Source organism: Hirundo rustica, chromosome Z, assembly GCF_015227805.2.
Source record: "Hirundo rustica isolate bHirRus1 chromosome Z, bHirRus1.pri.v3, whole genome shotgun sequence".
NCBI classification, from domain to species: domain Eukaryota; kingdom Metazoa; phylum Chordata; class Aves; order Passeriformes; family Hirundinidae; genus Hirundo; species Hirundo rustica.
Window position 1 is genome coordinate 71,015,886 of NC_053488.1, and position 17,582 is coordinate 71,033,467.

The 17,582-nt window shown below is 43.5% G+C and overlaps 3 protein-coding genes across 8 annotated transcripts in view; 2 read left to right on the forward strand and 1 right to left on the reverse strand.

The window, feature by feature from the left end:
• Positions 1 to 1,415, reverse strand: part of BDP1 (B double prime 1, subunit of RNA polymerase III transcription initiation factor IIIB) — a 51,533-nt gene extending 50,118 nt beyond the window's left edge. For all 4 annotated transcript variants that reach the window (XM_040089924.1, XM_040089926.1, XM_040089925.1 and 1 more), the window contains exon 1: positions 1,231 to 1,415. In XM_040089924.1, the coding sequence (XP_039945858.1) occupies positions 1,231 to 1,406 (176 nt within the window). In that variant the 5' untranslated portion in view covers positions 1,407 to 1,415. The remainder of the gene's footprint in view (positions 1 to 1,230) is intronic.
• A 417-nt stretch (positions 1,416 to 1,832) lies between these two features.
• On the forward strand, positions 1,833 to 6,257 carry SERF1A (small EDRK-rich factor 1A). Its single transcript, XM_040091137.2, has 3 exons — positions 1,833 to 1,989; positions 5,113 to 5,221; positions 5,745 to 6,257. The coding sequence occupies exons 1-3, from the start codon at positions 1,983 to 1,985 to the stop codon at positions 5,815 to 5,817; spliced, it is 189 nt and encodes a 62-aa protein (XP_039947071.1). The 5' UTR covers positions 1,833 to 1,982; the 3' UTR covers positions 5,818 to 6,257.
• Positions 6,258 to 8,103: 1,846 nt separating this feature from the next.
• Positions 8,104 to 13,492, forward strand: SMN1 (survival of motor neuron 1, telomeric). 3 transcript variants are annotated; one of them, XM_040090969.2, is made up of 9 exons: positions 8,104 to 8,165; positions 8,239 to 8,310; positions 8,398 to 8,523; positions 8,805 to 9,005; positions 9,387 to 9,533; positions 10,562 to 10,633; positions 11,138 to 11,248; positions 12,107 to 12,192; positions 12,819 to 13,492. In XM_040090969.2, the coding sequence occupies exons 1-8, from the start codon at positions 8,127 to 8,129 to the stop codon at positions 12,161 to 12,163; spliced, it is 825 nt and encodes a 274-aa protein (XP_039946903.1). In that variant the 5' UTR covers positions 8,104 to 8,126; the 3' UTR covers positions 12,164 to 12,192; positions 12,819 to 13,492. The 3 variants fall into 3 exon arrangements, with proteins under 3 accessions (XP_039946903.1, XP_039946904.1, XP_039946902.1); XM_040090970.2 differs by having other exon boundaries at positions 12,823 to 13,492; XM_040090968.2 differs by lacking the exons at positions 12,107 to 12,192; positions 12,819 to 13,492 and having other exon boundaries at positions 11,138 to 11,347.
• Positions 13,493 to 17,582: the final 4,090 nt, after the last annotated feature.

Genomic DNA, 17,582 nt, shown 5'->3' on the forward strand with positions numbered 1-17,582 from the left:
GCTGGGAGGGGACACAGCCAGGACAGCTGATCTCAAATGACTGAAGGGATATCCCACTCCAGCTGACATGCTCCTCAGTAAAAGCTGGGGGAAGAAGAAAGAAAGGAGAACATTTGGGCTTATGGTGTTTGTCTTCCCAACTAACTGTTATGAGTGATGGATCCTTTTTTTCCTGGAGACAGTAAAACACCTGTGGGTAGTGCTGGATGAATTTCTAATTCTGCTTTGCTTATGTGCATAGCTATTTCTTTATTGAACTGTCTTTATCTTGACACCCCTTTCCCTGCACTTTTGCCATTTTGATTTTCTGCCCATCCAGAGAGGCTGGGAGGGGCAGGGGTGTGGGGGAGTAAGCAATGAACTGCATGGGGTTTAGCAATCAGCCAAACTTAACCCATAACAGGGAGGTCCTCAGGGAGGATCAGTCCTAAGGCCACACTTTACCACATGCTTCCATCATAATAATAAGCACTTACAAAGCAAAACTGGCAAAAAAAACCCTGCAAAAAGTTAGGAAGTCCTCCCTTGCCAATGCATGAAGAAGTTAATACAAAAGAGAAAATGCTGTAGGAATGTAAAATCAAGCTCATCTGGTTACAGAGCACAAAGAATTGCTGCACACAGCAAACCAGGACTTCTGGCTGCTGTCGTGTGGAAACAGAAAAAAAACGAGTGTCAGACCACACTGGGCCACTCCTTTGCAGTCTTAACTTACAGAATCACAGAATCAACTACGTTGGAAAACACCTCGAAATCGTCGAGCCCAAGCTATGACCCAACACCACCCTGTCAACCAGACAATGGCACTAAATGCCATGCCCAGTCTTTCCTTAAACATCCCTAAGGACCGTGACTCGACCACCTCGCTGAGCAGCCCATTCCAATGTTATTCCAAGCTGCACTACGGCAGTGAAGAAACGCGGGTACAGCTTAGGCTGCGAACTCGTCGAACACCCAGAAGTCCTTGTCTGACAACCCCGGACGCGCAGTCATCGGGCACCGATCGCACGCGTCTTTCAGGAAGTCTTCAGGACGAGCCAGCCTCCAGTCATAACACTGATAACCAGACGGTGACAGGCCACGACAACCAGCGCTACAGAGAACCCCCGCTACCTCCCGGGATCTCCCGGGTCCCGCCCTGCACAGGCCCGTCCCGCTGCCGGGGATCCGCGGCCCAGTGCCGCTGGCGGCCCGACACTGCCCTGCCAGGGTGAGCTCGGCGGGACTCACCTCTCTGCACGCCGCGCGTCCGCCGATCCCGCCGCGGTCCCTGCTCTATCCGCCGCCGGAGTGTCCGAAACTGGGGGTTCCGGCGGCTCTGGGTCCACCCCGCCAGAGCCGGTGGCGGCAACCCTGCCTGGGGGCCGCACATTGGGCCGCACGGTGAGACGGGCCCGCCGGAACATGGCGGTCGCGCCGGGAGAGGCGCGCGCCCGCGCCCCCGCCTGCGAGCTCGGCGGCGTCAGCAGCGCGTGGCGGCAGCCCGGTGATGCCGCGAGCCCGGCCGGCTCACGGCGTACGGACCTGGCGGCGCGCCCCGAGACGTCATCGGCGTGCGCAGACCGGGAGAGGAGGGGCACGAGGGGCAACCAATAACGGCGCCGTCGTCGCCTGCAACGCCCCAGCAGCTCCTCAGCCGCGTAGTTCTCAGTTCATCCGGCTCCCAGCAGCTCTCCAGGCACCCGCTTTGCCCCTGAGCCCAGGCTGTTACTCCAAACCCCCCACACCTCTCCCTCACTCCCGGACCTGGGGCAGACGCGCCGCACGAACCCCGCAGAGCTCCCGCCCACGGGGCGGCAGGCTGCGGCGCGCGCCCCTCTGATTGGGCCGGGTCAGCGCGGCCCCGTGACATCAGCAACCAGCGAGACGCCATAAGGGGCAGCAGCGGGGGGCGGCGCCCTAGACGGCTCCGGCGGTGAGAGCGGGTTGAGGAGGGGAGTTGCTGGCCAGGTAGCTGTGCTGCGCGGCCTGAGCGTCTCGCTATGACCCGTGAGTACCGGGGGGCCTCTTAGGGCCTGTCGGGTAGGGAGGTGGACGGTGGGACTTGGGCCGCCCTCGGGGGTCGGTTCCAGGCCTGGGCGCTACACTGAAGGCAGTCCGGCTGGGGGTCCTGCTTGGGCCGGGGTCCGGGAGTGGGCCGCTGTGTGTGGCCCTTGGCCGACTTGGCGTCCCACCAGCGAAATCTCGCCGGTGGTGAGTGCCTGTGGAGGAGGCTGTTTCCTACCTCCTGCCGCCGTCCGAAGCTGGAGGCGAAAACATCCTCCTCCGCCTTCTGGTGGAGCTGTGGTGGCGGGACCAAGGGGAGAAATCAAGGTGATGCTGGGCTCAAACAGCACTGCATTTCAGTCCCGGCTGCCGCCCAGACTGAAAATGAACGACTTTTATATTAGTACTGAGCATTGAGTGCTGTGCTGCTTAACTTGTGGTTGTTGAGGCGGTTGTTAAAAGGGCAAGAGCACTCGGTAAATCATCGCCGTGTTCAGTGCTGACGAACAGCAGTGTTCGTACACCCGCTCTAAAATGGCGGAGAACTGTGAAGCGGACCCAGGATGCTCCGGTTCCCCTGGCTGCTGGGAGTGCTCCTGTGCCTTCTGCCTGTTTTGTTTGGCAGTACAGAAACTCCTTGTATTTAATTGAGGTCGTGCTTTCACATTCACTCGAAAAAACCCACAGTTTTGAGGCTGTGCTTTCACATTCATCTCGAAAATACACACTTATGAGGGCATACTGCTACCGAAGTGCAGCTGAAGACATAGAATGTAAACAGTCATGCACAGAACATAATAAAGAGGCGCATTTAGGATTTTTGTTGGCATTTTTCTTCTCCTGGAGTTGGAAGAGCAAGGACAGGTTGAACTAAGGGATCTGTCTTGCACAAGCAGGCCAGGATGGGGATGGTTGAGGAGGAATGTATAAAAGTATTAGCAGGAAGAGTGTACTGGTGGTAGAGTTTTGTGACAGTTCATGCTTGAATTTCAGGAACCTGAATTGTCTTCTGTTAGGACAATTTCATGAAAGATTTAGGTTGAGATTAGCAAACAACAGGGATTCCCCTGAAGGTAGGGATACTTACTCAGCACAGGTGAAATAGTCCTTGGCAATGTTTACTTGCAGGCATTGATGGTAAAAGTAAGTTTCTCCTCAGACAGTTGTTTGGTACTCTGTGCTTTGCTCAGAGCTTCTTGTATTGCTCAGCTTTTCTGCTGTCTCTGCTTTGCTATGCCAGCTGCTTTTCAATGATACAACTGAGTTCTGTTCCTAAATTTAAAACCTTACCTTGTGTATGGAAAAACTGCAGAGCCTGTGCTCAGTGTTTGCTTGGAAAAGAAGGAAGAACTGGAAGTTAAGGGTGGAGAGTGACTGCTCATAAGGAAATATGTGAGGTTTGGAGTGGAGGGTAATTCTGGCTTTAGCATTTGTTTTGACTTCCTCTCTGTTTTCTTCATGATAAAAGAAGATAACTTTTTTTTTTCGGTAAAGCACCATAGAAGAGCTCTTTCATTGCTGCCCAGTTGTTCATATAGAGTTCTTGCCTCCTGAACACCACAAAACTCAGGAACCATTTATGGTTTGGAATGTGTCATCTGCTTATGAGTCATCAAGTTCTAATCAACACTAGTACTGCCAGAGACAGCTGGTTTGCTTCAGTCTCTGAACAAACAGCTGCCCTTCTTATAGATGGACTTTGGGGACAGGATGCTAATGAGGATGATGAGTAAAAGTTCTCTTAACTTTTCCAGAAGGTAGTACTTAATGTCCTATCCCAGACAGAAGATATCTTCCAATACAGGAGCAGCCCTTGGGAAGCAGCAGTCATACAGGGCTGTTGTCACTTGAGCTTCTGGCACCTCTTACCAAGCAGTCCGTAGGCTGTTGTGAAGATGGCACAAACCCCTGCTTCTGCAGGGTTACTCTTGTCTAGTTGTTGACATGGCAGGTACCTTTGTCTGCTCAGAAATGGTGTGGGTGGTGGATCACACCAGCAGGTTGTCGTTTAAATGTGACCTGGTCCTAAGATGCTTTCATAGATGAGAAATTACAGGCACCGATGACAGAGATCTCTGGCTTTGAGACAGAAAGATGACATAGGCAGTCTTAAGACTGTAGAGACTGAAAAGAGACAAAACAGAAATTATGGAGAGATGGAATTGTCATTTTTGAGTATAAAAGAATGTGATCATATTATTTCAACAGCACAAATGATTATGCATTACATATCTGAAGCACTGTCAGTCCAAAAGAAGTAGAGCAAGAAGTACCAATCCAGTGAACCAGGTTTGGCAGGTTGGAGTAAAATAGAACTAAGAAAGAGAATACTGAGGAGACATTGCCACCTCATGCAGAAGAATTTGCAGTCTGTGGCCATTGCCTGGAAGACCCCGAGTATTTAGATGGAGAGTTGATTGTTTTGATGTTGTCTCCTCAGGAACTTTGTGTGATCAAAGAGATTGTATTCCTATCTTGTTTGCAGTTTCTTTCCTTGGTAGTGGGGAAAGCTGTCTGTTCCCTGAAGAAGTGTCCTCTCTACTGACAGTGTAGGGAGTGTTTGTGTCTTTATATACATATAGAAGTAATGTTCCTCACTTTTGTTGGAAGTAATGCCACCCAGTTGCTAAGGCCCAGGCATAAGTTCTGCATTTGATTTCAAATTAAAAAAAAAAATTGAGGTTACCTCTTCAGTAGTATTTGAGTGTAATCGATTTCGATACTGTTCTTTCAGTGTATAATTAATTTGTAAGCTGTATTGAATGCTGGAATCTGTTTAAGAGTGGATGACTCCTCTTTGGAGGAGTTACTGACATGATTTTGCCCAGCCTATTGGTGTGATGGTTTTCCTTCAGTCTTTTATGGCAAACTATGTTCTGTTTCTGTAAGGAATATTAGAATTTTCTTAATCTCTTGAATATGATATATAGAATTGAAAAAGCAAGAACTGTGAGCCTTTAATTTCTCCTGTTGTACGCTGGGATAGGACACCGAGATAGAAGGTGTGACCATACCACCTCTATACATTGTGCCAAACTGTACCACCTTTATAACAGACTTTTTCACAAGTGGCTGTGTGATAAAAAACAAATGGTAGTACTTGTTTAACTGTATGTTATCTTGCAGGTGGGAACCAGCGTGAACTTGCTCGCCAAAAGAACCTGAAGAAAACTCAGGAGATCCACAAAGGCAAAAGGAAAGAAGATAGCTTGTCTGCTTCTCAGAGGAAACAGAGGTAAGATCTAGCAAATTGAGTAAATCTTTAGGCAGAAAAAGGAGAGGGAAATGGGTCAGAAAGAATCCGGTGTCTTAGCTGATACAGGATTTGAACACTTTGTCTTTATTCATCAGATAAATCACTTGCCAGAGCATAAACTGTGGATGAAATTCTGCTGTACCTACTGTTAAACAGATTTTTGAAGTCCTGTAAAGCTTTTTAATTTTTTTGAGCAGCTTTTTGCCTACGGCAAGCAGGAAAAGATTGTATAATGCTCTCTTAAAGATGTTTGACTCATTATGTTTTACTTCTAAAACCAAAAGAATTATATGAGGTCTACTGATCAAGGAAATTGTCTGCCTCATGAAGTAATGCATGTACTGAAAAACTTTACTACCAGGGTAATAAAAACCCTGTGGCTAACTGAAAAATTTAATACTGAACTTTCTTCCTTCTTCAGGTGGGGATTATTAAAAGCAGGGAACTCTGCTTAGAAAAATGGTGAGCTGGTATCTGATCTCCAACTGTTTTTTCTTCATAGGGACTCTGAAATCATGCAGCAAAAGCAAAAAGCTGCTAATGAAAGGAAGTCTCTGCAGGCAGGAGCAAAATGATCTGCCACTATGGAGAAGATAAGAGTGCACTGATGAAGCAGAAGGACCTAGAAGATTGCTCGTAAAAGTGTCTGGCCATTAAATGATTAAGCGTTTATTGTGCAGAGATGTTCAACTAGCATTAGTTAGAGTATTTTCTGGTTACTATAGGCCTAGTTACTTTAGCCTACAGTGCTCTTTCAAAACTGACTACACTCTTCTGCATGTGTAGGAATAAAAGTACCAAGCAATAGCTTTATTCTAGCTTTTGCATTTGTCAGTTTTACTTAGTGGTTCCAGTAACAGAATTGCTGAATCTACAGTTAGACCAGATTTGATTGCTTGAATTCATGAAGGTAGAGCTTCATTCAGGATGGAACACACTTGTAAAATGTGCTTAACTTTGCAGAGGTCTGAACTGTAAATCTCAAAATATTTTTACAATAAAATGTTGCATGAAACACTGTCTAATCTGAAATTGTAATGCTTCAATATCAGTTGATTTCTAAGAAGTTACCAAGAACATAAGGAATGGATAATCTTGTGGAGAAATGCAGTATAAGAATGTGAGTGTAATATAAAATATAAGTTTATAAGAAATGCAATAAGCACTGTCACATGCAGTTTAAGTCTGCCCTATAGGAAAAAATGCCTCTTGAGTTGCAGACTTTGTTGGTGTACAAAAGTGACTCGGTTGAGTCCTAATACTAACCCGAAGAAGCTGCAGGCTTGATGTTAATGAATTCTGATGGAAGCAGATCTTGAAATTATCATGCCACTAAAATTATTTGAAACTACTGCTTAAGCCTGCCTCAGGAATAAAACCATGGAAAAACTCAGCCCTTGCTTCACAGGCATAGTTGAGTATAATTGTGTACTGACCAGGGGAAAACTGTTGAGGAAACTTCCCCATCTGACCATCCAGAAGCCACTCTGGCAGACACATTTGCACCACCTGAGCTGGGTTTCAAGGGGCCTATGAAGCCCCTTCACAGCTGCACCCCTCACAGTCAGATCAGGATTCCTTACCAGCTCAGCCCCAGGTTTCCCGTGGCAGAGAGTTATACGTCCTGATCTTTATTATAATTTAATCTTGATGCAATAACTATCAAAGTGACAGCTCAACCTGGTACCTCTTGTGGAGGGACCCTAAACAAAGGGAACCCATGGTCTTTTATACTCTTACAGTCTAAGGGTGGTTCCTGGCTCCTGCTGTGTCTCAGATCCCTGTGCCCTTTGTTGTGCAGTGGGTTTGGCAATTCACAGCCTCTTGCCTTGGGCTCCCACTGTGGCTGCATACAGAGCTGCCTGCACTGAATGTGTTCCTCAGTAACTGATTCAGTCTCAGAGACAGCTTTTGTAGTTTTTGCTTTTTAAGCTTTATTCCATCTTAAGTGCATTCATTTATTGGTAACAGGCCCCTGGCACAGCTTGAGGAGAGCTGGAAGGAAAATGTAGCTGGTGCTGGCCCCATTACACCTGCAGTTGGTGAGAAATGAAGCAAATTCACAGAAATCAGAATAGTTAGGGTTGGAAGGGACCTGTGGAGATGATCCAGTCCAAGTGCCCTGCCAAAGAAGGGTCACCTGGAGCAGGTGACACAGGAATGCGCTCTGGTTTGAATGTCTCCAGAGAGGGAGACTCCATGACCTCCCTAGGCAGCTGTTCCAGTGCTCTGCTACACTCAATATAAAGAAGTTCTTGGTCATATTGAGGTGGAACTTCTCGTGTTTTATGTCCATCACTCTTCATTCTGCTGCTGAGTGTAAGATACGAGCCCTTAGTTACTGTTAAAAGTTACTGTTCTCAGTTTAATAGTTCATAAGCAAAACCTTGTTCGTTTGTACCCCCATTCCCTACCCCCTACTCTATGCCTGAACTCCCTTTCTGTCGAGCATCACTGCCTCTGCTCCCAGGAGACTGTGCGCCCAAGGACATATCCATATGCAAATTAAGATACACTAGGCACAAAAGACCCCCAGAGACGACGAGACCAGATAACTGAGGACTGGAAATAACAACTCTAGCCCGGCAAAATGGCACGGAACCTCAGAGCATCAATTAGAGCCAGCCTGGCTCTCTTGTCGTTGGCTCGGTGCTGGCTCCCGCTCTGCAACCCGCCGGGGCGGGTTTCCGGCTGCGCAGGCCCCGGAAGGCGGCGGAAGGCGGCGGAAGGCGGCGGAAGGCGGCGGAAGGCGGCGGAAGGCGGCGGAAGGCGGCGGAAGGCGGCGGAAGGCGGCGGAAGGCGGTGCATCCCAGCGGGCCCGGGCAGGGTCGCGCCGCTTCCGGCAGCGCGGCCGGCTCGGCGCGTGCGCGGCGGGCGCGCGGCCATGGCGGACGCGGTGCTGTTCCGGCGCGGCACCGGGCAGGTGGGAGCGGGGCCGGGAGCGGGGCCGGGAACGGGGCCTTGTGGTGGCGCTAAACGGTGTGTGGCCTCCCCAGAGCGACGACTCGGACATCTGGGACGACACGGCCCTCATCAAGGCGTACGACAAAGCGGTGGCCTCCTTCAAGGTAGAGGGTCGGCGCGGCCGTGGCTGGATCCTGGGGTTGAGGCCGCTGGATTGGCATTTACTGGTTTCTCCTTTTCTCTTCCCAAAGAATGCCTTAAAGAATGGGGAGTGCTCGGAGCCTTCAGACAAGCAGGAGCAGCGCCTGGTGATAAAGAGAAAAAACCATAAAAAGAACAGAAATAGAAACAAGAGCAATACAGCGCCTTTGAAACAGGTGGTCTCACTTCTAAATGCCTTTGGTGCTCCTGCTACATGTTGTGCTTCTGTACTCAGACGTAGCTGATTCATCACCATGAGAGTAACATTTTGGGGTGGTGATGTGGAGTGATAACGTTATAAACTTAGTTTTTAGGTGACGTATAGGAATTTCAGTAAATGCAAAGGAAACACGATACGTGGGATCCATCTTTCTGGACGAAAAGTAGTTTAGGAAAAGGCACCTTCTGTCCTGCCGTTGGTGTAGGTATTTACACGCTTCTCTTGGTTATGTTGCAGTGGAAGGTTGGTGACAGCTGCAGTGCTGTTTGGTCTGAGGATGGTAATTTGTATCTAGCAACTATTGCCTCCATCAACCAGAAGAAAGGCACATGTGTGGTCACTTACACGGGATATGGAAATCAGGAGGAGCAGAACCTGTCTGATCTTCTTCCTCCAGCCAGCGATGAAACAGTTAATGAGATGGGGCATTCTGGAGAGGTGAGGGACTTTTTTGTTCTTCTGTAAAGAAATGGGAAAGCGGGAGAATTAACTTCTTTTAGTATGTTTGGTGGCGCTGCTGTTGTTCAGAATGAGAAGCGATGCACAATTCTACTGTAAACAGACACAAACTGTTGGAGGGAATGAAAGCATCCCTTTACTTCTTGAACTCAGCATGGAAGAAAGGGAGGGAACAACAAGAAATTCACCAGTGAGAGATAACGTAGCTAAAATGGTGAGCAGATGAAGTTATTCCTGAGTAGGACTGGGTGGGCTAAGAGAGGGGAGGATGTGAATGGGACTTTCCACGCTTTTTCACACTAGAACTGCTTGTTGTAAACTCTTGTTAGTGTGATTCATAAAAATGTCTTTGTCTTCTAGAATGGAAATGAGACTCCATATTCAACAGATGAAAGTGAAAAATCTTCCCAGTCATCTCGAAATAAAAACAACTACACCAAAGCAAGATTTTCCCCTCACAACTTGAGATTTCCCACACCACCACCACCAATCCCAGGCCTAGGAAAGGTAAGCTCAACCTTAATTGAAACAATTTGTGTACAATTGTTAAGCCTGGTATTATTGTAAATCCTGAGACAATATTATGATATCTATCATTGTCTAGAATTCAATTAGCAGCATTTTGAGAATGGATGTACAGATATACGTGTCAATATCTGTTGGTTTGCCATTTTGTAATAATCTGGCCATATATGTATGTATACTCCTTCTGCAGTGCTGCTCTCTAGTGAGGAAAACCTTCTGGTCCTTAGTTAACACTTGCTTTCCAATTGCCTTTTAACATAAAGGAGGGATATTGTTCCCTGGATTCTGGTGGTGTGATTAATGACAGTCCTGTTGATGTTTTAAGATTTTGCTTTTTCTATCCAGTTGGTCTGTTTCACTTCACAGGACATTGAAGGCGTTAAAGGTGGTATCCATAGGTCATAGAGCTTCTCAGCTGTAGCTGCTCTCTTGAATTAGGAGTGAATGTAGTATTGATACACCCTTCAGTTTTCCTGTTATGTAGGAGTCTCAGTGCAGTTTTCTAAACACAGCATTTTGTTTTCTAACTATTACTGTTTGTGCAAGATTTCTTTATAAGGTTTTTTTTTTTCTTTTTGCTTTTGTATCGGTTGGTTTGTATCTAGATCTTTATTTAAGGACATTCACTAACATAATGGAATTTAGTCAACTTTTGCCCCATCCACACAGAGAAATTATGTTTGCCTGTGTGAACATTTGATCTGTTTATTCCTTTTGAGCATGTGACCATTTACTTCCACCTAGGCAAACCTTTTACAATGCTTGTATTAATCAGAGGCCCATTTCAGTACTGTTTACCGCAGTGACATTAGTAATCTCAAGTTAAACTTCTCAAGTGATGAAATTTGCCTCAGAAACAGCTACTGCCTGTATTTTCATTAAATTGCTGGAGTGTGTTGCCTGTTGTTTAAGGTACGTGAATTGTTCTTAAGTCAAATCCTAATACCTCTAATTCCTTTTTAATTTGTACTGTTCTACTTTTTTTTTTTTTTTTTTTTTTTTCCGTATAGTCTGGATCAAAATTCAAGGTACCTCCATCATTTTTATCTTGCTGGCCCCCACCCTTCCCAGCAGGACCACCAGTAAGTGACAGAAGAATGGGGAAAATGAGTATTGATGTTCTTCGGTTTTCTCTCTGACCGTGCTCACTGCCTGTGTTTTTAGAACACATTTTTTCTGTTTGCCTGTATTTTTCACATGTTTTTTAACACATTCAGTTGCAAATAGACGTACAGGGTCTGATTTACATTCATTTCTGTGATAGTGAAGCTGTTGGTAAGAATACCAAATCATAAATTATTTGATGTAACTACACTTTATATTGATAGCATTTCACTGAAGAAGATAGTCTTTTCCACTAGTAACACTTTCTGTGTACAGTTAACACAAACAGGTAACGCTTGTTTTCCCTAGGCTTTAGAAGTTGCATGTGTTTATGTAATAAAACATCATCTTTGACTCCTTTTTGGAGAGCAAACTGAGGATATGTTCCTGTTTTTCAGTTTTATGTTTTAATATTTTAAAATTATGTGCTCTCTAATCTGGGAAACTATTGAAACACAGACATTTCCTTTGTGATTTCTTAGTTGATTCCTCCTCCACCACCCATGAGGCCAGACACTGCTGAGGACGATGAAGCATTGGGGAGCATGTTGATAGCCTGGTACATGAGTGGTTACCACACTGGATATTACTTGGTATGTGCTGCTGTGGTTTTGAAGTATCTTGGTAGTTATGCAGTGCTGTTGGTGCTCCTGTTTGCAGCAAGAAGCCATACGGGGGGGGCTGCTTTTTAGGTGTCTTATTCTGGTTTACAGTCCCTACATTTAAGGGTGTTTTGTATTGTATAAGTATTGTTGTTGAGTAGAATTCATGTGAGCTGGCATATATATTATTTATATATTTAGTTGATGTTTTAGTACTTCATTTGACTGTCAGGCACTTTTATAGCCACTGTTTTCCAGCCATTCTAGAGGAACCAGTTCGGTCTTTGTAGACAGGTGGAGTAAATATGTTTATTTTTCAACACTCCACTATGTATTTTCTTTCAGTATGAGTGGTAGTATCACATTTGAGATCAAATTTGGCACTTTTGCAGGGATTGTTCATTAGTAGTTGTTTTGTGTCATTTTGAAGGTCCAGTAGAGATTGTCCGCATAGTTGAGTAAATCTGTGACTTGTATTATTGATTCATATTTTCATCTGTGCACTTACGAAAAAAGAAAATGACACAATAAATTCTTTGCACTGGGGAAGTTGGAAAGGGAGGATTTGGTGCTTCAGATTATACCTAATTGTGGATTGCTTTAATTGACTTTCAACTGAACAAGAAGTATATATTTGAAATTATTTTGTGTACTCTCTAATTACGAAGAAGACACATAGTTTGGCTTTTATTGTTTTTAAACTGCCCATTCTGATATCCAAAAAGAGTTAAAAACTGTTTGTGATTTGTGGAGGACTGAAAAAGATTGCCAAGATACGTTTTTGTTCTGCAACTAAAGCTTTTATCTGCATGTTGGCAAACCAAGATTTTACTGAATTGTATCCTGTAGGGTTTAAAACAAAGCCGAATGGAAGCAGCGCTGGAGAGACAAACACATGCAAAGTAACCGAATATCCACTATTGTTCTGAAGGATTGTAAGTATTGCAGCTTTGTGGTAAATGAAGATACAGTCAAGTTTTGAACTCCCTTCAAAAACCTCTTGGCTTTGGGACTTCCATCCACTCTTACAGCTCTCTGTAAAGACAACTTCTGCCAGTGGTAATCCCTTCTTTGCTGAGCAGCTGTGGAATTGTATTTTTGTGGCTAGAATGAAGGAAAGTATTCATTGCTCTGATAAGAGTTTTAACTACAGTATCTGTGTACATCAGGATTAACAGTGCACCTTATTTGAATTATTAATGGTTCATAGTGACCTGCTTTGGGAACAAAAGGTTGGAAGTGAAATGCAGGTTTTTTCGTGTGTGTTTCCTTACACAGATGGAATGGTAGGTTATAGCTGAACTTTGTTTTCAGGACAAATTCAGTTTGGTAATGTTCAGCAGTTCAGTTCTCAGTACTTCAGTTCCCACACTTTTATTCGAAATGCTTTTTCTAGAATTCTCCAGTGTACTGTTCACTTCCTTGTAAAACAAAACTATATTCTCCTGGGGAATTGTTTTCTGATTTTCTGTGACAACATGTAATATCGGTGTAATTGAGTAATTCTTTGTGTGTTTAAAACCAAAAAGCTTTTATACTAATTTTTGCTTCTTTTTTAAAGCCAGGTACAAATCTTTTCCGCTGAGAGGTGTGTATCACTTATGCATTGGTGATTGATGGTGAAGAACTGAATTTTATCAAGACAATTAGTCATAACATTTTCGTAACACTGAGCTGTCCCGTTAACAAATAAATAACTGCATACTAGTAATTAAATGTACATTGAAATGAGCTATTTCTTAAAGACCTCTAGTCAAATGTATTTCAAAAGCACTGCAGCAGCAAAATATTTTTTACATCCCTGAGGCAATTTCGAGTGTTCTTACCATGTGATAGATTTAACTCTTTTGCCCCTATGTGATAGATTTCACTAATCTCATGACATGTCTTGCATTTCTCAAACTTTCTGTCTGAATGGCAGCACCAGAACGATTGATTATGGTATGGTATCCTCTTTTAGGGGAGAGTTATGGCAGCAATGTGTGTTACAGTGGCCACTGGTAGTGCTGACATGGAAAACACTGTACTGTCATAGTAGGAGGGTCTGATTAGAATCATGAAATACAACAGCTGGTTTTAGGAAGGCTATTGTCGTGTTTCAAATGTGTGGAATAAAGTTCTACTTTTTAAACTTTGTCTTTAGGGATGTAATTTGTTTTGGGGTGGTTTTCATTTTGAGCTTCCATAGACATCTCTTGGTTGGATGAATGGCTGAAATAAAACAGAAAGGCTGGATGTGTTGTCTTTTTCTGATTACCATTACTGAAAGCAAATTAGGGAAAGCCTGTGGAAAAGTAATGATGGACATAGGTTTCAGCACTGTCTTGGTTTGGAAAGACAGGTGTCTGCCAGGGAAAGCTGGAGCTTCCCTTGGAATGGAGAATGTAAACCCCCTTCCTCCAAATTATTATAATTTTGCAATGAAGGGCTTTCAGGCAAAGATATAGGAATAGGAATAACAGTTCTTTACTAGGAATTTTAAAAATATAAATGTAGTAATACAGAAAAAACCCCAAGCAAACAAGAAAAAAAATCTTAGAAACTCTGACAGAGTCAGAATATGACCTGACACCCTGTTGTTCAGGGTGTTGGACGCAGTCCAAATAAATCCTTCTGGAGTGACAGATGTGGTTCTGTTGGAGCAGAGATGATCCTGTAGAAGGGTCCAGTGGTGTTGGGATGGGTCCAGTCTTCCTCTGGGAATCCAGTGGAAAGAGGCTGCCATGCAGTTATGAGTTGCAGGTTTTATCCAGGTAGGAATGCTTTACTACTCCTGCTGGGAGCTCCCAGCTCGCAATGGGATGATGTAATTGTATTAGTCATGTGGTGAGCCTTAATGGCCCGTTAACAGAAGATATCCCCTGGAGGGAGGGAGGGTCCTGGAGGAGATAAAGAACACTGCCCCACCTGGTTTTAACAGCTGGCCCATTAACAGAAGGCACTCGCCTCCTCCCTCCTGGAGTTATGAGGAATGGGTCATGGAAGAGATAAAGAAAACACCTCTCCAAACGGTTTCAACAGATGGAAAATAGAATACATACTTTTGGTTACATACTGCAACCTAAGACAGCACTTTACAATATAGGGCTGAATTTTACTCTACTCTTAATAGAGGCTGTAGCCACAAAACTAGACAGTAATTTAGTTAATGCCAGTGGTTTGCTTTTCAGGGATATACAGGCACGAACTTTACTGCATTCACTTCCTTTTCCTACTGTGGTCATGTGTCAAAAAATGAGTTTTCCCACAACTAATTGAGCAAAAAAAGTCTTACTCGTAACTTACCTAAGCTACTTTAAAGGCTTTTTTTTTTTTTTTTTTTAATTGTTTAGGTGACATATTAAGACTGATGGCAGTGAGGCAAAGCCTCTAAATCATCTTTTCAGATTGCTGAAGAGGAGAAATGCCCTCTGCTTCAATTTGTTGTGTTGGTGTCTGGCATTTTTAACAAAGTGGCCTTGATCAGTTTTTAACACTAGTAAAATCTAGCATACAACAATTTTACTGCAGTTCTGAGTTCAGTAAAGTGGTTTATGTTTTAAACAAATGATTCATGTAATTGATTTAACTGCAAGCAAAAGAACTGACTAGATTATTAATAAAAAGGTGTACAAGAAAGAGGCAAATGATTCACACATGAGTCCTCACCACACAGAACTCCCAACAGCTGACTACTACCAGGATATGTGACCTGGAAAGATCCCTTCTCCCATCTCCATGGACGAGGTGAGGTGGTACAGAATAAGCTAGGACTCCTAGTCGTGCCCTCTCCTGGCTGCTGGAGAAATTAACCCTATCCTGGCTGGAACCAGGATACTCTTTATGTGTCATGGAGGTGTGTAGTTAATAATACAAAAAGACAAGGAAAAAAAAAAAAACCAACACCCCCCCCACCAAAAAAAAAAAAAAAAAAAAAACCCCAAAAAACACCAAAAAAAAACCACACACACCCAAAACCAAAAAACAAAAACAAAAACCAAAAAAAAAACAAACCAAAAAAAAAAACCCACAAAAAACCAAACCCTAACACTTTCAAACTTCTCTAGGCTTGAAAAATTGGTGAAAGGGGCAAAAACCATTGCTAAGGTAATTTTAAACTCCTACACTCTAGGGATCCTTCATCGTGATTTTAAGACAATCAAGAAACAGTGATGAAATCCACCATTGCTGCTGCTCTGGCTGTGATCTAATGCGTGAACATGTGGATAATGGCGCTTCTTTTAAAGCAGACACACTATCAAGTATTCTAAAAAAAATTCTGTAATGTAGTTATTTGCTAACAGAGTTTTCCAAGCTTTTGGAAACCTCCATAGTTTGCTGCTTTCACTGCAAAATCAAACAGGTGTCAGTAAAGATTTAAAGATGCTCCAATGTCGTATGAAACATGAACAAATAATCAGTGAAGCTGAGGTATGGCTCATTAAAAATAAATTTGTTGCTGCTAGGTTGAAAAAAAATAGTAGAATTTTGAACTGTACACATTTGAGCATTGTGATACTCAGACTGAGGAGACTGATAAAGGATACTCTACCAGGCATATTAGTGCCTAGTAGAGTAAGATACCGGTATGTTTACAAGTGTTTAAATACCAGTCTTACACAGTAAAGCATATAAAACACTGGCTTGTGCAGCCACTGGTGGTCAGACATCAGATCAGTTCTGCAGAGATGGAGATACCAAGCATAACAATCTCTTTCAGGCCTGAGTACCATCACATGAGCTTTCCAGCCTTGCCTTATGGTCACCCTACTTACAAGATGTGATTCCTGTAATTAAGTCACTATATATACTGAAGTGTATGTCAAAAATAAAGGCAGATAATATGACAGACTTGGTATTTGTTTACAGAAAAAAAAAAAATCCCTGGCCTATGTATAATATGGTAGTTTTAAGCCTATACTAGAAAAGAATTACATTCAAAAAACATTTTGGAAATACATTTTTAACAGCTAGGGCATATAAGCTAATATAACTTGCAACAAAATCATGACACTCTATTTTAAGTCAGTCTATTTTCCCACTGCTTATTTTTCTTGTAATTTCCATTGCTTTGTAGAAGGGGAACTAAGAAGGCGTTTCAATAGAGGTCTCAGCAAAGTCTAGTATGTAAGCAGGCTGAATACACTTTGAGAAGCAAGACATATTCTGGGCTGTGTACAGAACAAACAGGAAGAAGTGATACCCATTAAAAATGACAATTTGCAATTGTTGTAAATTATACAAATAGAAGATTAATTTATCCTGAAGCAGTGTCTTCTCTACTCAGATACTTTACTTCATTTGAAATTCTCTCCTTTTAACTCAGCTACTTCTAACCGACAGGCATCCTGCAGTCACAGGATAAACGGGAAGCATCTGAGATGCAGCAGGTGTAGGCACTACTAAACCATCAGTTTGGCTGCAGACTTTATTCTTTTACCCTGTAGGAAGGATGAGCTCCTTCAGGTTAAGAAAAACAACTAAATTTTATGTTGCAGAGAGAAGATGACCTTTCCTGTTAAAGATTAAACAACTATCTCTTTCCTGAATATTGTGCCAAGGGGTGACAGTAGGAGATCTAAGTTGAAAATTCCATTAAAATTTAGATTCTGGGCAATAGGTTACTATCTGCTTTCCTTTCCCAGGTTTGGCCCTGCTGTTGGTCTTCTTCTGTAACTCAATAGCTTATAAAGGTCATCAACAGAAAAGGCACGCTACATCTCCAGAGAGGGTGTAAGAGGTCTCATAAGTACTCTAGAGATAAAAGGAATTTTCCACTGACAAACTCAAGGCACCAACAGGAAAGGAAGGGAAGGGGGGACAAGGCAGAAAGAAAGGATAATTTAAGAAATCTTTCTCAAAATGTAGTAATTTTCAGTCTCCCCTGTTCCCTATAAACCTGTTTTTTTGCAGGAGGACCGTGTTTGGCTTTCAGAGGTGCTGAACATCTGATGCTAGGTGCGGACAGCCATTCATCTCATTCAGCTCATCCCCCTCTGAAGGACCTGAACACATGCCCTTCATCACAACTTCTTTGTGAGACCTGATTCAATGTAACACCTAGTAACACCAGACAAATAAGTAAGTGTCCAGATAAATGCTTTCTCCTTTCTAAAAACATTCCCTCCTTGCCACTCTTTGCTCTGGCTTTCACCTCAGACAGGGCTAGGGCAATTTCAATTTCTTTGTCACAACTTTTGCAAAAGCCATTCTCATTTTTCAGCTGCATTACTCTCCTAATGGAAAGGCAAGAGAACATTTTAGCTAGGCACCAGGACTATATTGAACCTCTATCCCACCTGTATTGGAAAGTGGATCTTTTGCTTGTCCTATGTTTCAAGGACAC